Here is a 24838-nt window from a genome sequence, read left to right on the forward strand (position 1 = left end):
GGAAATCTTAACTATTGTTTCTACCTCCCATGTTGTGGTACAATCCTATACAGACCAGAAGATCCCATGTTTGACTCCTGATCTGTGCTGAACCAGCAGATCTCGGGCCTAGTGAGGGGATGGGAGGAAAATAAGTTTGCATTCCTGCTCGTGATCACTGTCCAGTGAGCCTTGCTGAAATATGTGTGTGTGCAGATGCAGTGGCAGAGCTAGATTTGGCCGACTTGGCAGGAAAAGGACCGAGCTAGGAACTGGGGAATGCCGACATGTCTAGTCTGAAGGCTGGGCCAGGAACCACACAGATTTGGAGGCTGAGCCTAGAGATCGGAGACGGGTGATGAAGGTTCCTGACAGCGAAATGGAGATGGTCCTCCAAAGCCACGTTGACTAACCTCAGTCACTGGGGGGAATCATTACCCCCTATTACCCCCTACTGGCTTCGCTACCATGTGAATGTCGGGTTATTTTGGAATTCCACTAGACTAGTCACGTAATGTGTTCTCTCAGCAGTCTTGATGCGTCATAGCAGGTGGCAAATCAGCTAAACGTCTGATACAGCAAAGCAGCTGTGCAAATCAGAGCAGATTGTGGTACTGTATTAACTTGCATGTAGGCTGCATTTTTAAAAAAAACAACAGTATTTGTTTAATTTGTGAGTATGAATTATAGATCAGTTTTTTTCCCTGGTGGGTAGAGAGCTCATATTTGGGGTGTGGTCTTCAGCACAGGCAGGAAATAAAGAGTTGCATTTATATAGCACCTTATCACATCCTCAGGATGTCACAAAGGGTTTTACAACTAATTAATTACTTTGTGTAGTCATTGTTATTTTGTAGGCAAATGCAGTAGCCAAATTGTACTCAGCAAGATCTCACAAACAGCAAATGAATGAATGTCTGGATAATCTGTTTTTGGTGGTGTTGGTTGAGGGAGAAATATTGGCTGGGATACGGGGAGAACTCTCTACTCTTCTTATAGTGCCATGGGATCTTTTACATCTATGTAAGCAAGCTGATGGGGCATTGGTTTAACATCTGACGATGCAGCACTCCCTCATTACTGCACTGGAGTGTTAGCCTAGATCATGTGCTCAAGTCTGTAGTGGGGCTTAAACCTGTGATTTTATGATTCTGAATGCTACCAACTGAGCCAAGTTTAATACATCTATAGGCATCATATGGTGTCAGCTTGGTTCAATAGTAGTACACCCTCTTGTGAGTTCAAAGATTGTGGGTTCAAGTCATAGTATGGATTTGTAAACATAATCTAGGTTGACACTTAAGTACAGTAATGAGGAAGTGCTGCATTGTCAGAGATACCATCTTTAGGATGAGATGTTAGTGTTCAGGTGGACTCTCATGGCACTGTTTGAAGAAGTGTAGTGGAATTCTACTGATGTTCTTGAGCAACAATAATCCCTCCTAATCAACACTACCAAAACCAGATTAACTGGTCAGTCATCTCATTTGCTGTTTGTGGGCCCTTACTTTGTAAAATTTGGCTGCCGTATAACGGTGACTACACTTCAAAAGTACTTCATTGGCTGTGATGTGCTTTGGGATGTCCTGAGGACTCGAAAGGTGCTACATCAATGCAACTCATTTTTTTCCAAGTGTCAATATAGTATCCTTCAATACTTGGTGCTATCCAAATATATTAGAAGGCAGGGATATCCAGGTAGCAGATATTAATGGTGTAAATCCTGATGGGGATTGCAGGGGTCAAACTATTCTATTCCCAAGAAAAAGTATTTGGTAATAATTTGAGATACAACCGTGATGCAAATTGGAATGAAGGCCATTCAGCCCCTTGAGCCTGTTCCACCATTCACTTAGATCATGGCTGATCTGTATCTTAACTCCATCTACCTGCCTTGGTTCCGTAACCCTTAATCCCTTTGTCTAACAAAAATCTTACCAATCTCAGTTTTGAAATTTTCAATTGACCTAGCCTCAACAGCTTTTTGGAGGGGGGAGTTCCAGATTTCCACTACCCTTTGTGAGAAGAAGTGCTTTCTGATATCACCCCTGAATGGCCTAGCTCTAATTTTAAGGTTATGCCCCCTTGTTTTGGACTCCCCCACCAGAGGAAATAGTTGGCTGCGTCTACTGCCACTGCTATGGTGGCAGAAGCACATTCAGGTATTGCCACCGACAGGATGTGGGAGGAGAGTACTCACCCAACCCTTTGTCTGGGTAATTTGATCCAGTCTGCTGCAGAGTAATTCAAGTTCTCTGGAATGTGAAATTTGATCCAGTCATTGTCAGACAGGCACAGTGCTCACACTGAAACAAAAGCAAAATACTGCGGATGCTGGAAATCTGAAATAAAAACAGGAAAAGCTCAGCAAGTCAGGCAGCTTCTGTGGAGAAGAAAACAGAGTTAACGTTTTAGGTCGAAGACCTTTCGTCAGAACTGGAAGACATTAAAGTTTTTAAGCAAGTACAAAGCTAGGAAAAGGGGGAGGGAGGGAAGGAAAGAACAAAAGGGAAGGTCTGTGATAGGGCAAGAGTGATTAAATGACAAATGGGATGATGCTGCAAGGCAAGGAAGGTGGAAATGGGACAAGTTAAGAAACAAAAGATTGATCAGGAGTAGCTGTAAATGGCAACAGCAGAACCATTACCAGCACTTGCTGTCTGAAAAAATGGCAACAGTGGTCATGATCTGAAGTTATTGAAATCAGCATTGAATCTGGAAGGTTGTAAGGTGCCTAAACGAAAGATGAGGTGCTGTTCCTCAAGCTTACATTGAGCTTTATTGGAACAGTGTAAGAGGCTGAGGTCAGAGTGGGACGGGAAATTAAAATGGCAAGCGACTGCCAGGTCAGGGTCACGCTTGCAGATAGAGCGGAGGTGTTCAGCAAAGCGATCACCCAATCTGCGTCTGGTTTCCCCAATGTAGAGGAGAACGCATTGTGAGCAGCGAATACAGTATATTAAATTGAAAGAAGTACAAGTAAATTGCTGTTTCACCTGGAAGGAGTGTTTGGAGCCCTGTATGGTGGGAAGGGAGGAGGTGAAGGGGCAGGTGTTGCTTCTCCTGCGCTCGCACGGGAAGGTGCTGTGGGGAGGAGAGCAGGTGTTTGGAGTGATCGAAGAGTAGACTAGGGTGTCACGGAGGGAGTGGTCCCTTCGGAATGTTGAAAGGGGAGGGGAAGACGTGTTTCGTGGTGGGATCGCGTGGAGGTGGCGGAAATGGTCGAGGATGATACGTTGAATGTGGAGGCTGGTGGAGTGGAAGGTGAGGACAAGGGGGACTCTATCATGGTTCTGGGGGGGAAGAGAAGGGAAGGGGTGAGAGCAGAAGTGCGGAAAATAGGACGGACACGGTCGAGGGCCCTGTCAACTACAGTGGAGGGGAATCCTCAGTTGAGGAAAAAGGAAGACATATTGTAAGCACTGGTGTGGAAGGTGGCATCGTCGGAACGGATGTGACGGAGACTGAGAAACTGGGAGAAGGGAATAGAGTCCTTACAGGAAGCGGGGTGGGAGGAAGTGTAGTCAAGGTAGCTGTGGGAGTCAGTGGGCTTATAATACATATTGATTGACAGCCTATCCCCAGAAATGGAGATAGAGACGTCAAGGGAGGGAAGAAAGAGTCGGAGATGGACCAGGTGAAGACGAGGGAAGGGTGCTGACGCTACCGAGTTCAGAGAAGGCATTCGCTAATATAGAGTTCAGACAGGAAGGTGTGAGGCCATGGAGAGATTTCAACATGAGAATTTTAAAATCAAGGTGTTGGTGGACTGGGAGCCAATGTAGGTCAGCGAACACAGTGGCGATGGGTGAACAAGACTTGCTGCGAGTTAGGATACGGGCAGCAGAGCTTTGGATAAGCTCAAGTATATTGAGGATGGAAGATGGGAGGCTGGCCAGGAGAGCATTGGAATAGTCAAGTCTAGAGGTAACAAAGGCATGGATGAGGGTTTCATCAGCAGATGAGCTGAGGCAGGGACGGAGACGCGCGATGTTACGGAGGTGAAAGTAGGCGGTCTTGGTGATGGAGTGGATATGTGGTCGGAAGCTCATCTCGGGGTCAAATTGGACGCCAAGGTTGCGAACGGTCTGGTTCAGCCTCAGCCAGTGGGAGGGATGGAATCGGTGGCTAGGGCACGGAGTTTGTGGCGCGGACCGAAGACAATGGCTTTGATCTTCCCATTATTTAGTTGGAGGAAATTTTTGCTCATCCAGTACTGGATGTCGGACAAGCAGCGTGACAGATGAGAGACAGTGGAAGAGTTGAGGGAGGTGGTTGTGAAGTAGAGCTCGGATTCGTCAATGTACACGTGGAATCTGACGTGTTTTCAGATGATGTCGCTGAGGGGCAGCATGTAGATGAGAAATAGTTGGGTGCTAAGGATGGCTCCTTGGGGGACAGTGCGGGAGTTGGAAGAGAAGCAATTGCAGGTGATTCTCTGGTCATGACAGGATAGATAAGAATGGAACCGGGCGAGGGCAGTCCCACCCAGCTGGATGACAGAGGAGAGGCATTGGAGGAGGATGGTGTGTCAAAGGCTGCAGACAGGTCGAGAAGGATGAGGAAGGATAGTTTATCATGGTCAGTTGCATGGGATGGCATTTGTGACTTTGATAAGGGCTGGTTCAGTACTGTGGCAGGGGCAGAAACCTGATTGGAGGGATTCAAACATGCAGGAAAGATAGGCACGGATTTGGGAGGTGACAACACGTTCAAGGATTTTAGAGAGGAAAGGGTGTTGGAGATGGGGCAGTAGTTTGCAACGACAGAGGGATCAAGGGTGGGTTTTTTGAGGAGGGGTGTGCTGACGGCAGATTTAAAGGGGAGGGGGACGGTAGCTGAGGAGAGGGAACTGTTAAAAGTATTAGCTAACATGAGGGCCTGGAAGGGAAGTTGGGTGGTCAGCGGTTTGGTGGGAATAGGGTTGAGGGAGCTGGAGGATGGTCTCATGGTCAAAATGAGCTCAGAGAGGGCATGAGGGGAGATGGAAACTAGAGAAAAATGCTAGGGCGGGGGGGGAACCATAGGGGAAATTTGGGTTGGTGGGCTGGGGAAAGGGAGGGAAGCGGCAGAGGCAGCTGAATGGATGGTCTCAATCTTAGTGACAAAGTAGTCAATGAGCTCCTCGCACTTGTTGGAGGTAAGGATGGAGGAAGCAGGGGTAAGGGGTTTAAGAAGACTGTTTGTAGTAAAGAGAAGCTGGGGGTTATCTTTGCATTCCAGGTGAGCAGTTTTGGCAGAGGAGAGCAGGACCCGATAACGCTTTATGTGAACCAGCCAGATCTGGCGATGAATGGCTAAACCACTTGTCCGCCATAAACGTTCAAGTCTGCGTCCTGCGGAGATGAGGGTCGTACCAGGGGGAACAACCAGGATGGGAGAGAGTAATGGTTTTAAGGGGGACAAGGGCAACAAAGGTGGAGATGAGGGTGTGATTGGTAGTTGCAGAAATGTTGTGGTGAATGGAGGGCCAAAGGCTAGACAGTTGGGAATTTGAAAGTGTTGTTGTAAGTGACTTGGGAGAGTTTTTTCCCAGGGGCAGACACAGAAGCAAGTGGGGTTGGGAGGGGGAAGGGGTGTGGGTGGAGAGGCATATAAGGAAGTGATCAGAGATGGAATTATCCGCGATTGACATGATGGGAGTAGAGAGGCCACGTGAGACGGCAAGGTCGAGGGGGTGGCCGTGAATTTGGGTAGGGGAGTTTATATGGAGGGAGAGATTAAGGGAGGATAGGAGGACAGTCAACTCAGGAGGGAGAGCATGATGAGCTGAGATGGAGGTTGAAGTCACCGAGGATGAGAAGTCACTTGGTGCAGAGGCTGAGAGAGGAAAGCAGTGAAGACATTTCGGTGAGAAACTTGGCTTGGTACTTGGGTGGGTGGCAGAATACAAGGATTTTAAAGGAGAGGTGAGGGGGTGGAACAAGGTGAGATGCTCACCAAGGTGATAAAATGGATGGGGAGCTGATACCCATTGCCTGCAATTCCTGCACCGAGAAGTTCAGGACGCTTCATGCATCCTGGAGGGCCACATGTGCAGGAAATGCCTCCAGTTGCTTAAACTCAAACTGAGGGTTTCTGAGGTTGAGGGAGGCTGAAGGTTTCCTGGATCGTACGTTCCAGGAGGAGGCCAGTGGGTAGCCATCCGAAAAGGTAAGAAGAGGTAGGAAGTGCAGGAATCTTCTGGATGTGTGGCACTCTCAAACAGCAGTATTCAGCATTGAATGCCAGTGAGGGTGACAGCATCTCAAAGGAGTGCAGTCCTGAGCATGGCACCATGGGGCAAAGGATTCCACAGGGGGGCACACTGGAGTGTAGAAATGAAGTAGTCATAGGGGATTCAATAGTGAGGGGGACAGACAGGCATTTCTGTGACCGCCGACGTGAGCCCCACATGATGTATTGTCTCCCTGGTGCCAGGGTAAAGGACATCATGGAGAGGGTGCAGAACATCCTGCGGGGGAAGGGGAACAGCCAGAAGTCATGGTCCATGTGAGTACCAACGACATAGGAAAGAAAAGGTATGAAGTCCTGCGGTCAGAGTTTCAGGAGCTAGGGAGGGAATTAAAAAGCAGGACCTCAAAGATAGTAATTTCAGGATTACTCCCAGTGCCATTGCTAGTGAGTATAGAAATAGGAAGATATGGCAGGCTAATGCGTGGCTAGAGGCATGGTGCAAGAGGGAGGGCTTCAGATTCTTGGGGCATTGCAACTAGTTCTGGGGCAGGAGGGACCCGTTCAAGACAGACGGGTTGCACCTCAACAGAGCTGGGACCAATGTCCTCGCGGGGAGATTCACTAGTGCTGAGGGGGAGGGTTTAAACTAATTTAGCAATGGGATGGGCGCCAGGATGTAGCATTAGAAAGGAGAAACAAGGTGCACAAAGGATTGAGAGAGACAAACCGCACTAGAGTAAGAAATAGTACAGTATTAGGTGGGATCAGACTAAGTGAATACGAGAAGGTCTAAGATAGGTTTAGAGTGCATGTGTGTAAACGCACGAAGCGTGGTAAGTAAGTTAGGTGAGCTGCAGGCACAAATAGCCATATGGGAATATGATGTAGGTGTGATAATGGAGACCTGGCTCAAAAAAGGGCAGGATTGGGTACTAAATATTCCTGAATACAGTTTAGGAAAGATAGGAAAAAAAGGAGGAGGGTGGCAGTATTGATGTAAGGAGAATATGGCACTGCTGGAGAGAGGAGTCAAAGACAGAATCTATCTGGTTAGAGTTAAGAAACAATAAAGGCACCATTACACTGCTGGGTGTATCCTATAAGCCACCATCTAGTAGGAAGGATATAGAGGAGCAAATTTGCAGGGAAATTAAAGAGGTGCAAGAACTGTAGAGTAGTGATAATGGGGGACTTCTACTATCCTAATATAAACTGGGATAGTAATAGTGTAAAGGGCAAAGAGGGGGAGGAATTTCTGAAGTGTGCTCAAGAGAACTTTCTTGATCAGTATGTTTCTAGCCCAACGAGGAAAGAGGCATTGCTGGAACTGGTTCTGGGTAATGAAGTGGGTCAAGTGGAACAAGTATCAGTGGGGGAACGTTTAGGGAACAGTGATCTTAGTATCTTAAGGTTTAGATTAGTTATGGAAAAGGACAATGAGCAATCTCGAGTAAAAATACTTAATTGGAGAGGAGCCAATTCCAGTGGGTCGAGAACCGATCTGGCCCGGGTAAATTGGAATCAAAGATTGCCAGGCAAAACTGTAATCGAAAAATGGGCGGTCTTTAAAGAGGAGATGGTTCAGGTACAGCCTAGGTACATTCTCACAAGGGGGAAAGGTAGGGCAACCAAAGCCAGAGCTCCCTGGATGATGAAAGAGATAGAGTAAGGTGTTGCAGAAAAAGTCGTATGACAAATTTCAGGTTGATTAATACAAGTGAGAACCGGACTGAATGTAGAAAGTACAGAGGAGAAGTGAAAAAGGAAATAAGAGGAGCAAAGAGAGAGTCTGAGAATAGACTGACAGCTAACATAAAAGGGAATCCTAAAGTCTTTTATAAGCATATAAATAGTAAATGGGTAGTAAGAGGAGGGGTCGGGCCGATTAGGGACCAAAAAGGAGATCTATGCATGGAGGCTGAGGTACTAAATGAGTACTTTGCATCTGTCTTTACCAAGGAAGAAGATGCTGCCAAAGTTACAGTAAAAGAGAAGATAGTTGAGATACTGGATGGGCTAAAAATTGATGAGGAGGAGGTACTAGAAAGGCTGGTTGTACTTAAAGTAGATAAGTCACCCGGTCCGGATGGGATGCATCCTAGGTTGCTGAGGGAAGTAAGGGTAGAAATTGCAGAGATTCTCCCTCCCTTACCATCCCCCCCCCCCCCGCAACCCAGACCTGGATCACATTCTTTCTACTTCCCCACTGCTTCTGCTGATCCCCTGCTACCCACTTCCTCTGCTTCCCCCGTTGCTTCTGACCACCCCCCCCCCACTTCTCCCCTTCCTCTGCTCCTCCCCTGCAACCCCACCCCCCCCCCCCAACATCTCCCCTTCCTCTGGGCTTTGGTCTCCCCCCTCGTGACTACCTGCATCGTCTGCATTTTTGGTGCTCGCCTTCCGGTCCGTGCTTTTAGTGAATGGGCAGTTGGTGACCTACAATGCCCATGCACAGCCCATACGCAAGATGTGCATACACGGCTCAGGCCCAAGTACGCATGCGCTAGTCCCTGGCAATAGTCGCAGCGGAAATAGTTTCTCTCTATCTGCCCTATCCAATCCTTTAATCATCTTAAATACCGTAATTAAATCACCCCTTAATCTTCTATATTCAAGGGAATGCGAGCCTAGTCTATGCAACCTGTCCTAATTTAACATTTTAGTGCAGGTATCGTTCTGGTGAATCTGTGCTGCACCCCCTCCAAGGCCAATATATCCTTCCTGAAATGCGATGCCTAGAACTCTACAGTTGTAACATAACTTCCAGCCCCCTTGAACATAAGAAATAGGAGCAGGAGTAGGCCATCCGGCCCCTCGAGCCTGCTCCGCCATTCAACAAGATCATGGTTGATCTTCTACCTCTACGCCATTTTCCCACAGTATCCCCATATCCCATGATGCCTTTAATATCTAGAAATCTATCGATCTCAGTTTTGAATGTACTCAATAAGCCTCCACAGCCCTCTGGGCTAGAGAATTCCAAACATTCACCACCCTCTGAGTGAAGAAATTTCTCCTCATCTCAGTCCTAAATGGCTTACCCCTTATTCTGAGACACTGACCCCTGATTATAGACTCCCCAGCCAGGGGAAACATCCTCCCTGCATCTGTCGAGCACTGTAAGAATTTTGTATGTTTCAATGAGATCACCTCTCATTCTTCTAAACTCTAGAGAATACAGGCCTAGTCTTCTCAATCTCTCCTCATACAACAATCCCGCCATCCCAGGAATCAGTCTAGTGAACTTTCGTTGCAATCCCTCTATGGCAAGTATATCCTTTCTTAGGTAAGGGGACCAAAATTGTACACAGTACTCCAGCTGCCTCACCAAGGCCCTATATAATTGCAATAAGACATCTTTACTCCTGTACTCAAATCCTCTTGTACTATACGCCAACATACCATTTGCCTTCCTAATTGCTTGCTGCACCTCCATGTTAGCTTTCAGTGACTCATGTACAAGGACACCCAGGTCCCTTTAAACATCAACATTTCCCAATCTCTCACCATTTAAAAAATACTCTGCATTTCTGTGTTTCCTACCAAAGTGGATAACTTCACATTTTTCCACATTATATTCCATCTGCCATGTTCTTGCCCACTCACTCAGCCTGTCTATATCCCCTTGAAGCCTCTTTGCATCCTCCTCATAACTCACATTCCCACCTAGTTTTGTCATCAGCAAACTTGGAAATATTACACTTGTCCCCTCATCCAAATCATTGAAATAGATTGTGAATAGCTGGGGCCCAAGCACCGATCCCTGCGGTACCCCACTAGTTACAGTCTGCCAACCTGAAAAAGACCCATTTATTCCTACTCTCTGTTTTCTGCCTGTTAACCCAATTCTCAATCCATGCCAGTATATTACCCCCAATTCCATGTGCTCTAACTTTGTTCACCAATCTCCTGTGTGGGACCTTATCGAAAGCCTTCTGAAAATCCAAATACACCACATCTACTGGTTCCTCCGTTATTTTGAGATAAAAGCCAACATTCCATTGGTTTTTTAATTATTTTTTGTACCTGTCCACTAACTTTTAGTGATTTCTGTACTTGGACCCCTAAATCTCTCTGCTCATCCCCAATATCTTGCTTCTCGCCATTTAGAAAATACTCTGATCTATTTTTCTTGGGTCCAAAGTGGATGACCTCACACTTCCCCACATTGAACTCCATCTGCCACAGTTTTGCCCACTCACTTAATCTTTGCAACTTTCTGCTCCCACGTACGCTATTTACTGTGTCACCATAATAGCATTAATACACAATTATGTCACTTGCAGATGATGCCACTATATCATGACATGCAGCGCTTCCTCAAACAAAATAGTTTGCCACATGTTTTCATGGTGATAATCTGGTTTACATTATACTCTGATGTTTTGTATACTTGATGAAATCCCTTTTTGCAACAGGAACTGGCATTTATATAGTGCCTGTAATGTAGAAAACATTATACAGTGCTAACCTAGGGGAGAAGAAAAAATAGATAAAAGGAATAACAGAATGGATGCAGAGCCATGGTGTGAGTTAGGAGAGGTAATCGAAAGCTTCATTGAAAAGATGGGTTTTGAGAAGGTTTGTAAAGGTGGAGGTAGAAACAGAGAGGCACAGGGGTTAGGCAGGGAGTTTGAGAGGAGGATGGGAGCATCTAATGACCCTACCACCAATGCTGGGGAGGGGGAAAAGAGCACAAAAAAGCCAGAGTTGGAGGACTGAAGGGCATAGGTGAGAATGTAAGGCTTGAGAAGATTGCAACAGTAGGGTGGAGCATGGTCATGGGGGAAACTGAAGAGGACCAGGATGGGGGACAGGAAGTCAATGTAGGTCAGTGAGGACATGGTTTTGGGCAAGAGGGACTTAGTGCAGTACAGATACAGGCACTATGTTTTGAAAAGTTGGAGTTTACGGAGACCGTTCAAGAAATTGAGTCTCGGGGCCCGATATTAGGAGGGAGGCGGGTTGGCAGCGTGCGGTCAACTGGGTGCGTGGGTAATACGCCCAGTGAAATCGGGGTGCTGTGCCCGTGATTGCAGCTTGATTGAAGGTACTTACCTTTGCTTCTGGGTTTCGCGCTGGAAAGCTGCGCAGCGGGCGAACTGCGCATGCGCAGCATAGGCTGTCAGCTGGAGGAGCCCTATTTAAAGGGGCAGTCCTCCACTGACTGATGCTGCAGAAAATAGGAAAAATTACAGCATGGAACAGCCCAGGGGGAAGGCTGCTCCAAGGTTTAATGATGCCTCACTCCAGGTCTTATTGGATGGGGTAAGGTGGAGGACGGAGATCTTCCCCCTGGCGGGTGGGAGGAAGTGGCCTGCCTCTGCCACCAAGAAGGCCTGGCTCGAGGTGGCAGAGGAGGTCACCTGCACCACCAACATATTGTGCACCTGCATACAGTGCAGGAGGTGCTTCAATGACCTAAGTAGGTCAGCCAAAGTGAGTACACTTACTCATTCCCCTACATTCCGTCTGCCACATCACCGCCCCCACCCCACATCTCCTTCTGCACTGCCAACAGTACTCTATCACATCACTCCTCACACCCACTCAAAGCTCATCCTCATCTTACCTGCACTTACTCACCTCGCCAGTACTCATCCCGCCACTACCACTCAACCCAATCCTCATACAATCTCATGGCTCTATCTCATACTCATCCTTTCATGCATCTTTATCATGGTCAGCCTCACCCAACCTGTGCTGCAGCCACAGGGCATGCATCACATATATGCAGTAAGAAGCGTAAGGCAAACGTGTCGTGACCATGAAGGGGATTCACAAGGGTGTTTGAGGGTTTGTCATGGTTTTTACTTGTATTTAATTTCTGATCAACTCACATTACATATTATATTGTCACCACTGCTGCCACGTCTTTGCGAATCTCGTCTGGTTTGTGCAATAATGACCTTTCCTGAGGATCACTATGAAGACCCACAACTGATGCCACCCATTGTGTCACTGCAGAGTGGGTGTTGGTGTATTTGCAGGGCTCTTTTGTGCAGACGAAATAATCCTATTTATTCTTTTGCTTGCACCTGGTCTTTAGATTTATAAGATGGCCAATACTGAAAATGCAGACTCGGAAAGCAAAGGAGAAGCAAAACCAGCCAGCAATAAGACGCAATGTCCATTAAAAGTACTCTACTGTGGAAGTAAGTATGTCTGAAAGAAAGAACTTGTACTGGTTGCTCTATAGTACAGATGTAGTTAGTGAAAACTTGTTATTTTGATGTGACAAATTACTGCAGGATAAAATATTCTGGGTTTTATTGATATTACCAGTACCTTTTTTAAATAGTTGCACTTCTGCTAATACATTAGTCCCATTTTTCTTTACATCTGATGGGAACTAGTGTCCGACATAGTTCAATAGTTTGCCAGCAAGCCTCAAGATTGCAGACTTGAGCCTTAAATTTACCAGTCATTCCACTCACCAAAGGGAACATCCCAGATTTCCACCTCTCAGATAAAAGTATGTGGGTTGGTTGAATAGATGGATGAAGATACTTAATGAACTATTTAATCACAGAAATTTGCTCCCTTTCTAAAAGGTGATTCTGGATGGCAGATGGATGGCGATTTTCATTTTGTCATGAAAGTGGGTTTTTATAAGTGAATTTAGTCAGGTTGCTGGATAGTATGTGGAAGTGCAAAGGTTCGCTTCAGGGGGCAGGAGATGAAAATGTGACCTAATTCCAACTTGCATCATTTATGGTACGCTCACAGAACAGGATTCATGGTAGAGTTCATAGCTTAGACTGTTTTGGCTGGAGGAAGATGTGTGGATAAGGGAAGAGGAGCAAAATAGAAAAAATGTTGAATGCCTTAGAGACCAAAACTTAAAGCAAAGTTGCACTAGTAATAAGTTGTAGGCAACGGTTTAACTCTGACTAGAATCAAATGCCAGCAGTTAAATTGAATGTGATGATGCTCTAAATAGGAAGTTAATGTTTTTATGTTTTTTTTAAAAGTACTTAATGCAAGCAGCTTAATGCTTGAGTCAAAAAAAGTGTAGTCAAAGTTGATCAGTGCAGATAACATAAGAACATAAGAAATAGGAGCAGGAGTAGGCCAATCGGCCCCTCGAGCCTGCTCCGCCATTCAATAAGATCATGGCTGATCTGATCCTAACCTCAAATTTAAATTCATGTCCAATTTCCTGCCCGCTCCCCGTAACCCCTAATTCCCTTTACTTCTAGGAAACTGTCTATTTCTGTTTTAAATTTATTTAATGATGTAGCTTCCACAGCTTCCTGGAGCAGCAAATTCCACAGACCTACTACCCTCTGAGTGAAGAAGTTTCTCCTCATCTCAGTTTTGAAAGAGCAGCCCCTTATTCTAAGATTATGCCCCCTAGTTCTAGTTTCACCCATCCTTGGGAACATCCTTACCACATCCACCCGATCAAGCCCCTTCATAATCTTATATGTTTCAATAAGATCACCTCTCATTCTTCTGAACTCCAATGAGTAGAGTCCCAATCTACTCAACCTCTCCTCATATGTCCACCCCCTCATCCCCGGGATTAACTGAGTGAACCTTCTTTGTACTTCCTCGAGAGCAAGTATGTCTTTTCTTAAGTATGGACACCAAAACTGTATGCAGTATTCCAGGTGCGGTCTCACCAATACCTTATATAACTGCAGCAATACCTCCCTGTTTTTATATTCTATCCCCCTAGCAATAAAAGCCAACATTTCATTGGCCTTCTTGATCACCTCCTGCACCTGCATATTAACTTTTTGATTTTCTTGCACTAGGACCCCCAGATCCCTTTGTTCTGCAGTACTTTCCAGTTTCTCGCCATTAAGAAAATAACTTGCTCTCTGATTTTTCCTGCCAAAGTGCATAACCTCACATTTTCCAATATTGTATTGCATCTGCCAAATCTCCGCCCACTCACCCAGCCTGTCTATATCCCCTTGTAGGTTTTTTATGTCCTCCTCACTCTCTACCTTCCCTCCCATCTTTGTATCATCTGCAAACTTTGATATGTTACACCCGGTCCCCTCCTCCAAATCGTTAATATAGATTGTAAAGAGTTGGGGACCGGGACCCAGCACCGACCCCTGCGGAACACCACTGGCTACTGGTTGCCAGTCCGAGAATGAACCATTTATCCCAACTCTCTGCTTCCTGTTAGATAACCAATCCTCCACCCATGCCAGAATATTACTCCCAATCCAGTGATTCTTTATCTTGAGCAATAATCTTTTATGTGGCACCTTGTCGAATGCCTCTGGAAGTCGAAATACACTACGTCCACTGGTTCCCCTTTATCCACCCTGTACGTTATGTCCTCAAAGAACTCAAGCAAATTTGTCAGACATGACTTCCCCTTCATAAAGCCATGCTGACTTTGTCCTATTAAATTATGTTTATCCAAATGTTCCGCTTCCACAAATACATAAAGGGCAAAAGAGTAACTAGGGAGAGAGTAGGGCCTCCTAAGGATCAACAAGGTCATCTATGTGCGGAACCATAAAGAGATGGGTGAGATCCTGAATGAATATTTCACATCGGTATTTACGGTTGAGAAAGGCATGGATGTTAGGGAACTTGGGGAAATAAATAGTGATGTCTTGAGGAGTGTACATATTACAGAGAGGGAGGTGCTGGAAGTCTTAACGCGCATCAAGGTAGATAAATCTCCGGGACCTGATGAAATGTATCCCAGGACGTTATGGGAGGTTAGGGAGGAAATTGCGGGTCCCCTAGCAGAGATATTTGAATCATCGACAGCCACAGGTGAGGTGCCTGAAGATTGGAGGGTAGCAAATGTTGTGCCTTTGTTTAAGAAGGGCGGCAGGGAAAAGCCTGGGAACTACAGACCGGTGAGCCTGACATCTGTAGTGGGTAAGTTGTTAGAGGGTATTCTGAGGGACAGGATCTACAGGCATTTGGAGAGGCGGGGACTGATTAGGAACAGTCAGCATGGTTTTGTGAGAGGAAAATCATGTCTCACGAATTTGATTGAGTTTTTTGAAGGGGTAACCAAGAAGATAGATGAGGGCTGTGCAGTAGACGTGGTCTACATGGACTTCAGCAAAGCCTTTGACAAGGTACCGCATGGTAGGTTGTTACATAAGGTTAAATCTCATGGGATCCAAGGTGAGGTAGCCAATTGGATACAAAATTGGCTTGACGACAGAAGACAGAGGGTGGTTGTAGAGGGTTGTTTTTCAAACTGGAGGCCTGTGTCCAGCAGTGTGCCTCAGGGATCGGTGCTGGGTCCGCTGTTATTTGTTATTTATATTAATGATTTGGATGAGAATTTAGGAGGCATGGTTAGTAAGTTTGCAGATGACACCAAGATTGGTGGCATTGTGGACAGTGAAGAAAGTTATCTAGGATTGCAACGGGATCTTGATAAATTGGGCCAGTGGGCCGACGAATGGCAGATGGAGTTTAATTTAGATAAATGTGAGGTGATGCATTTTGGTAGATCGAATCGGGCCAGGACCTACTCCGTTAATGGTAGTGCGTTGGGGAGAGTTATAGAACAAAGAGATCTAGGAGTACAGGTTCATAGCTCCTTGAAAGTGGAGTCACAGGTGGATAGGGTGGTGAAGAAGGCATTCGGCATGCTTGGTTTCATTGGTCAGAACATTGAATGCAGGAGTTGGGATGTCTTGTTGAAGTTGTACAAGACATTAGTAAGGCCACACTTGGAATACTGTGTACAGTTCTGGTCACCCTATTATAGAAAGGATATTATTAAACTAGAAAGAGTGCAGAAAAGATTTACTGGAATGCTACCGGGACTTGATGGTTTGACTTATAGGGAGAGGTTAGATAGACTGGGACTTTTTTCCCTGGAGAGTAGGAGGTTAAGGGGTGATCTTATAGAAGTCTATAAAATAATGAGAGGCATAGATAAGGTAGATAGTCAAAATCTTTTCCCAAAGGTAGGGGAGTCTATAACGAGGGGACATAGATTTAAGGTGAGAGGGGAGAGATACAAAAGGGTCCAGAGGGGCAATTTTTTCACTCAAAGGGTGGTGAGTGTCTGGAACGAGCTGCCAGAGGCAGTAGTAGAGGCGGGTACAATTTTGTCTTTTAAAAAGCATTTGGACAGTTACATGGGTAAGAAGGGTATAGAGGGATATGGGCCAAGTGCAGGCAATTGGGACTAGCTTAGTGGTATAAACTGGGCGACATGGACATGTTGGGCCGAAGAGCCTGTTTCCATGTTGTAACTTCTATGATTCTATGATAATAATAGACTCCAAAATTTTACCCACCACAGATGTTAGGCTAAAATAGCTTGTTAACAGCATAATATGTAATCTAGATTTTCTGCTCATTTATAGTCAAGAGATTAAAAAAAATCATAGAAACATAGAAAATAGGAGCAAGAGTAGGCCATTCGGCCCTTCGGGCCTGCTCCGCCATTCAAAATGATCCTGGCTGATCGTCTAACTCAGCATTTTCCCCATATCTCGCCCATAGTGATCACAAAATTGACTGTTTTCACTGTTAGGGAGTAATTCTTTTTGCAGTTTCGAGTTGCACCAGTTCTGAAAATAAATTTAAAAGCCATCTTTTTATGAAAATTAAAGTAACCAGGAAAATGACTTATTAAAATCATTTGCTCCACGTGTGAATTAAAATCTGAATTAAACCTTGAGTTGAGGGCTTTTTTTAAATGACATTGCTGATAGAGCTGTTGTATATTTACAGCATTTTCTGGTTTTATTTAATATGCCCAGCTTTTGCAGTTTTTTTTAATCATTTCAGTTAATTGTTTGCAAGGACTTTTAAGATCTTTGTATTTTACTTGTGCTGAAATTTCATAAAATGGAAGTTTCTGGCTGAAAAATTGCTTATATTTTTGTTAGTTATTCTGAAAAGTTACTATTGTATTTTTTTTCCTGTTTTCTAGTCTGTTCATTGCCAACAGAGGTAAGTGCAATTAATTACATCAAATGTATTTACATCTTCTGGTGACTTTCTCCCCTTTTTGTTTTCCCCTTTAATTTATCCCTATTCTCTTTCCATCTATTTTGATTCAAATACTATGTACTTACCTTTTTATGCAGTTATATATGAGCTTCTCCTGATCTAGGTGGTATCAGTATACAGGATTCTACAGTTCATATATTTTACAGCTGCAGTACTTGGAGGAAAAGGTAAGTATAGAAAGGAGTACTTTTGAAGTAAAGTATTCACCCACATCTTAACAAGTTACATTTAAAAAAAACATTACTATCTTGGGGATATTTAATGCTTATTGTAATTTCCTATCCTTTATAGAAGTGACTTATTTTCAGTCTCATATTCACTAGGTACATTCAGCTGGCATCAGTTATCAGACCAATCAGTGAATGACTCGATAGTGAGTAATAGAGTCATAGAGTTATACAGCACGGATAGAGGCCCTTCGGCCCATCGTGTCCGCGCCGGCCATCAGCCCTGTCTACTCTAATCCCATATTCCAGCATTTGGTCCGTAGCCTTGTATGCTATGGCATTTCAAGTGCTCATCCAAATGCTGCTTGAATGTTGTGAGGGTTCCTGCCTCCACAACCCTTTCGGGCAGTGAGTTCCAGACTCCAACCACCCTCTGGGTGAAAAAGTTCTTTCTCAAATCCCCTCTAAACCTCCCGCCTTTTACCTTGAATCTATGTCCCCTTGTTATAGAACCCTCAACGAAGGGAAAAAGCTCCTTAGTATCCTTCCTATCTGTGCCCCTCATAATTTTGTACACCTCAATCATGTCCCCCCTCAGCCTCCTCTGCTCCAAGGAAAACAAACCCAATCTTCCCAGTCTCTCTTCATAGCTGAAGCGCTCCAGCCCTGGTAACATCCTGGTGAATCTCCTCTGCACCCTCTCCAAAGCGATCACATCCTTCCTGTAGTGTGGCGACCAGAACTGCACACAGTACTCCAGCTGTGGCCTAACCAGTGTTTTATACAGCTCCATCATAACCTCCTTGCTCTTATATTCTATGCCTCGGCTAATAAAGGCAAGTATCCCATATGCCTTCTTTACCACCTTATCTACCTGTTCCGCCGCCTTCAGGGATCTGTGAACTTGCACACCAAGATCCCTCTGACCCTCTGTCTTGCCTAGGGTCCTCCCATTCATTGTGTATTCCCTTTCCTTGTTAGTCCCTCCAAAGTGCATCACCTCGCACTTTTCCGGGTTAAATTCCATTTGCTACTGTTCCGCCCATCTGACCAACCCATCTATATCGTCCTGCAGACTGAGGCTATCCTCCTCGCTATTTACCACCCTACCAATTTTTGTATCATCAGCGAACTTACTGATCATACCTTTTACATTCATATCCAAGTCATTAATGTAGACCACAAACAGCAAGGGACCCAGCACCGATCCCTGTGGTACCCCACTGGCCACAGGCTTCCAGTCACAAAAACAACCTTCAACCATCACCCTCTGCCTTCTGCCACTAAGCCAGTTTTGTATCCAAAGTGCCAAGGCACCCTGGATTCCATGGGCTCGTACCTTCTTGACCAGTCTCCTGTGGGGACTTTATCGAAGGCCTTACTGAAATCCATGTATACCACATCCACTGCGTTACCCTCATCCACACGTCTAGTCACCCCCTCAAAAAATTCAATCAAATTAGTCAGACACGATCTTCCCTTGACAAAGCCATGTTGACTATCCCTGATTAATCCTTGCTTCTCCAAGTGGAGACTAATTTTGTCCTTCAGAATTTTTTCCAATAATTTTCCTACCACTGATGTTAGGCTCACTGGCCTGTAGTTCCCCGGTTTTTCCCTACTCCCCTTCTTGAATAATGGTATTACATTAGCGGTTCTCCAGTCCTCTGGCACATCCCCTGTGGCCAGAGAGGTTCTGAATATATGTGTCAGAGCCCCCGCAATCTCCTCCTCGGGCTTGAACATACAGTGAAACCTGTACAAACGGACCCCCCCTAAAAAAACAGACACACGTTGACGGTCCCAAACAACTTGCATTGTAATAGATACAAGTTACACCTTGAAACCATGGACATCGGCAAATTACGAACTAAGGACAGCCTTCAATGGACCAAGTCCATATGTAACTTAAAACATGGGACATGCAGGTCAGCGTGAGATGGCAGAGGGTGAATGAAACAGCTTTTGTGGAATGGGGAGTTCTTTACCCAACCTCCATAGCAGCAGAGAAACCACTCTATCTCTGGAATTGAGTTCTTGCACGGCTCCATCCCAGGGCTAGAGCAATTTCTCTGCTGCGATGGATGCTGGGTAAAGAACTCCCCATTTGATAAAAGCAGGGCAACACCACATCTCACTCCACCGGTACATCAGGTATTGATGAGCTGCAAGCAGCTGCCTACCCAACCCCCCAGCACATCAAACATTAGCAGCTGCAGCGCACGGAGGGAGTAGGTCCCGGACAGGGATCTGCAGGACATTAATTTTGTGCACCACCCCCCCCCCCACCCCCCCCAGTAATTTGTCTGGGATCTCCCAGGCACACTGGTCCTAAAGCAGCCACCTCACCCTGTGCAGGCTGCCAACTTAGCTGTTGCCAGGATCACGATATCCCTCCTTCAATGGTAAATCACATTCTGCTGACAGGGCTCCAGAATTAGGCACAATCCCAGGTGAGGGTGAGAAAAAAGGAACACTGCAGGTGATACAGCCAATCCCGGGATATTTGACTCATCCAGTTTAATGTACGTACAATGACCATTTTGAAAATAAGGACACCTGATGCCAGTCCCTTAGGTGTCCATAATTTACAGGTTTCACTGGAAAGAAAGAAAGAACTTGCATTTATGTAGCGCCTTTCGTGACCTCAGACGTCCCAAAGCGCTTTACGGTGCTGAAAATGTCTTTGCCAGTAAGATTTAGTGCCAACTGAGCAGTAGTGTACTCAGCCAGTACAGAAATATGAAGACTGGGATTTTTTTTTTATTCGTTCACAGGATGTGGGCGTCGCTGGCGAAGCCGGCATTTATTGCCCATCCCTAATTGCCCTTGAGAAGGTGGTGGTGAGCCACCTTCTTGAATCGCTGCAGTCAGTGTGTTGAAGGTTCTCCCACAGTGCTGTTAGGAAGGGAGTTCCAGGATTTTGACCCAGCGACGATGAAGGAACGGCGATATATTTCCAAGTCGGGATGGTGTGTGACTTGGAGGGGAACGTGCAGGTGGTATTGTTCCCATGTACCTGCTGCTCTTGTCCTTCTAGGTGGTAGAGGTCGCGGGTTTGGGAGGTGCTGTCGAAGAAGCCTTGGCGAGTTGTTGCAATACATCCTGTGGATGGTACACACTGCAGCCACTGTGCGCCGGTGGTGAAGGGAGTGAATGTTTAGGGTGGTGGATAGGGTGCCAATCAAGCGGGCTGCTTTGTCCTGGATGGTGTCGAGCTTCTTGAGTGTTGTTGGAGCTGCACTCATCCAGGCAAGTGGAGAATATTCCATCACACTCCTGACTTGTGCCTTGTAGATGGTGGAAAGGCTTTGGGGATTCAGGAGGTGAGTCACTCGCCGCAGAATACCCAGCCTCTGACCTGCTCTTGTAGCCACAGTATTTATATGGCTGGTCCAGTTTAGTTTCTAGTCAATGGTGACCCCCAGGATGTTGATGGTGGGGGATTCGGCGATGGTAATGCCGTTGAATGTCATGGGGAGGTGGTTAGACTCTCTCTTGTTGGAGATGGTCATTGTCTGGCACTTGTCTGGCACGAATGTTACTTGCCACTTATGAGCCCAAGCCAGGATGTTGTCCAGGTCTTGCTGCATGCGGGCTCAGACTGCTTCATTATTTGAGGGGTTGCGAATGGAACTGAACACAGTGCAATCATCAGCGAACATCCCCATTTCTGACCTTATGATGGAGGGAAGGTCATTGATGAAGCAGCTGAAGATGGTTGGGCCTAGGACACTGCCCTGAAGAACTCCTGCAGCAATGCCCTGGGGCTGAGATGATTGGCCTCCAACAACCACTACCATCTTCCTTTGTGCTACGTATGACTCCAGCCACTGGAGAGTTTTCCCCCTGATTCCCATTGACTTCAATTTTACTAGGGCTCCTTGGTGCCACACTTGGTCAAATGCTGCCTTGATGTCAAGGGCAGTCACTCTCACCTCACCTCTGGAATTCAGCTCTTTTGTCCATGTTTGGACCAAGGATGCAATGAGGTCTGGAGCCTCAGCTATTTCCAATCTATATTAATGACTTAGCTGAAGGGACCGAGTGTAATGTATCCAAGATTGCTGATGATACAAAGCTAGGTGGGAAAGTAATCTGTGAGGAGGACACAGAGTATGCAAAGGGATAGAGACAGGTTAAGTGAGTGGGCAAGAAGGTGGCAAATGGAGTATAATGTGGGGAAATGTGAGGTTATTCACTTTGGTAGGAAGAATAGAAAAACAGAATATTTTTTAAATGGTGAGAAACTATTAAATGTTGATGTTCAGAGAGATTTGGGTGTCCTCATACAAGAAACACAAAAAGTTAGCATGCAGGTACAGCCATCAGTTAGGAAGGCAAATGGCATGTTGGCCTTTATTTTTATTTGACAAGATTTTGGGGAGAGGCTGCTTATCATTTAAAGTGCTCTTATCTACATTTAGTTCCTTTTTAAGCTTTGCAAATGTTCAGTCTTAACAAACTAAGATTCAGTATATATAGATGGTACTTTAAGGCAATCCATTAGACATGATTTATATCCCAATCACAGAGACTGATGTGATAAATTACTAATGACTTCATGCTCACGACTTCATGTTCACAGGTCATGGTCAATGCCATGAGTAGGATATGCATCATATATTCTGTTTATACCTTATCTTAAAAGTAAAGATATAGAACAGTGGATTTAACATACCTTGAACGTTATCTTCAAATTTATCAAAGAAAAGGTAGCTCCAGTAATTAGAATGTGATGTCTTATTAGTGAAGTGTTAATACATAATCTCCTTGATATGTAGGTGTCCTTATTGCTCTGCCTCTTCTTCCTACTTCTTCCTCCACCACCTCTTCCCAAAAGCCAGCCTTGTGTACAAAATCAAAACTCTAGCCAGCATGCAATTCAGATCTTCAAAGCCTTCTTGTCCCAATTGGTTTTAAGTATAAAATTGTGCCTCCAAACTTACTAGCAACAATAATGTATACAAAGGTGTATCATAAAATCCATATATTACTTACATTTCCTGATGTCCTGCTTCACGCCTCATTCTATGTCCTAGTTTTCAGAGAAAACTAGAAATTGCTATTGTAATTAACCAAGATGCTTACTTCAATAAAGCAGTGAGAACAGCAGTTCTAAAAATAATTCTTTGCTCTTTTACTTAATTTTGTATGTATAGGTGCCCCATTAACAAATTGCTTGTGCATTCTCATTAACAAGCTGCATATGTCTCCTGGTTTTACAGATTCCACATGCGGTCATTTATTCAAAGCTACACAGTAAGGCATATGATGAGTACCCCAAAAGAGGAGGCTTCGAATATATGTATTGTTCATCCCCACTCTACTTTATTTGTGCAACTGTAGTAGTGTTGAATCCCAGTATTTACATCACTCCATTCTGTGAATATCTAGATGATTTCTAGGAATACAAGTTTTTAAAAAATATATATGTAGGAAGTCAGGAGTAAGGACTTTTTGACTGAAAAGCTAGTAGGTTTGTGCAGTAAATCACATCTGAAGAGCATTGAAGTGGACAGCAGAAATGGGTCCAAGAGGCAGTTGGATGTTTCTGGACAGAAGGAATTGATGAATATGGTGAGAGGAGGAGTAGCTGGTCTTGATCTCTTAAAAAGGGACAGTTTGTTGGGCTTAATGGCCTTTCCCTGTTCCTAAAAAAAAAAAGTCTTAAATTCCGATTTTATTACTGTTATATTAAATTTCTTTCGTTCTAGATAAAATAGTTCAGTAGTTATACATTCACATTTACTTATATTGAGAAGTCAGTTTAACTCAACTTCTCAGTCATCCACAAAGTACTTTATTTTCATTATTTCCTTTTTACCTTCTGTTTTATCTATTTGATGAGGACAAATTTATGTATTCATGTGTGTTCATATCTTTTACGATACATGAAATTCAACTGTTGTAATTTTCCAATTATATTTGCATTAAATTCTCAACTCATTCTTAGAATGTTAATTTACACTGATGGATTTCTTGTGGTCACTTTTTTCAAAAAGCTACATTGCCTATTTTCTGTCACTAGGGGTCAGCAGTGTGCCTTTTAAATCTTGCACCATTTGAGTAGTAAACTGGTGAAATGGGACCTTGAAAACTGTTTAGAACATCGATACCTCCACTCTACTGAATCTGTGATAGCAGATATTTGTTTCAAGAGATGCAGATTTCCAAAATTTGGAACAGTTGTATTGACTTAAGCAGAGGGAAGGGGGGGCCAGGGTTACCTAAACCTTCAACACCCATAAATGCTAATGCAATAATTTTATAGCAGGATTCCCAATTAGATTGTGACTTTTCATTGCATTTTATTAAGTGATGGTTTATTGTGCTGTTTGCTGCTCTCTTTCTTTTTTCATCACTACTTCTGATCTGGCTTAATGAGGAAACTAATAGCTAATGTTCAGAAGAGTCCTTTGCAAAACTAAATGTAATCAAAAATGAAAATCAACTAAACGTAAATGGTACTCGGGGTGTTAAGTGCAATACATTCTTAATCCCTTTAGCCACACTTGAACCAAACTGGTGATGCTGTAGCAGGGTATTAGCCCAAGCACCTCATTTGTTACATATTTGAGTTTGGCATAATCTGCTACTCTGACCTTCATGATGAGTTGTAGCATCCAATGGTTCTTCCCAGGGTTATATGGTACTCTATCTAATGTACTACATTGATGGCAGACCAACTTTTGGTAGTATATTTCCAGTCACTCAATCAACAGGATTATGTGTCTACATAACTTTTTCTTCAGGACTTGCAATGGCAGACAGAAAGGAAGACCTCCTGAAATGGAAACATTCGTCAGCTCAATCATGTAATGATTACGTACATGTGCTTTTTTACAGTATTGTGAATACATGCCCCAGTATACCAAGTGCAGACAGTGGCTGGAAAAGAATTGCCCAGAGGAATTTGCAAAACTCAGTATAGGTAACAAAAGAAAAAACATTTCTCGTCTAATATTTTTCAGTACACAGCAGCAATGCTTCAGGGTGTGAATGCTGAGTCTTCTAGGAAGCTGCAGAGTTAAGTTCACGCTATATTTTGCACCAGAACATTATTTTCCTACCATCCTATTCGTGGTGTATGTGATGTGAACAGCATCTGCAAAGGAGGTAGTATGAATACAGCACTGCATTCTCCTGCAGTTTTAATACATTTTAAGGCGTGCCCTAGTGTTGCTACCTCTAGTCACAATAATATGTTACTCTACCTATGAGCTTTAAAAAAAAAACCCAGGGGTTTTCAATAGCCTTGGCTCCATGTTTTATCACATCATATTTATTCTGCCATCATTATTTTTACTGGACTATTTGAGGTTGTTTCATTTCTACACCCCAGTAAAGTGCTGATGTATTGCCTCAAGCGTATGGGAAACCTATAATATGGTTACACATATTTAACACCCATGAACTATTTAACTTATTTTTATAATTAATAATACGAACATACAAAAATAACAGGAAAAGACCAGCTCATCCATCGAGCCCGTCCCACACTATCATGGTGCAACTGAGCATTGTGAACCCCAATGCCCCCCACC

At 44.5% G+C, this 24838-nt stretch overlaps 1 protein-coding gene across 1 annotated transcript in view; it reads left to right on the plus strand.

The window, feature by feature from the left end:
- Positions 1 to 24838, plus strand: part of denr (density-regulated protein) — a 32169-nt gene that overhangs the window by 711 nt on the left and 6620 nt on the right. The window contains exons 2-4 of the mRNA XM_068005763.1: positions 12206 to 12311; positions 17045 to 17064; positions 24141 to 24225. Coding sequence (XP_067861864.1) covers positions 12215 to 12311; positions 17045 to 17064; positions 24141 to 24225 — 202 coding nt within the window. The 5' untranslated portion in view covers positions 12206 to 12214. The remainder of the gene's footprint in view (positions 1 to 12205; positions 12312 to 17044; positions 17065 to 24140; positions 24226 to 24838) is intronic.

Source organism: Heptranchias perlo, chromosome 25 (genome assembly GCF_035084215.1).
Source record: "Heptranchias perlo isolate sHepPer1 chromosome 25, sHepPer1.hap1, whole genome shotgun sequence".
In the NCBI taxonomy this organism is placed as follows: Eukaryota; Metazoa; Chordata; class Chondrichthyes; order Hexanchiformes; family Hexanchidae; genus Heptranchias; species Heptranchias perlo.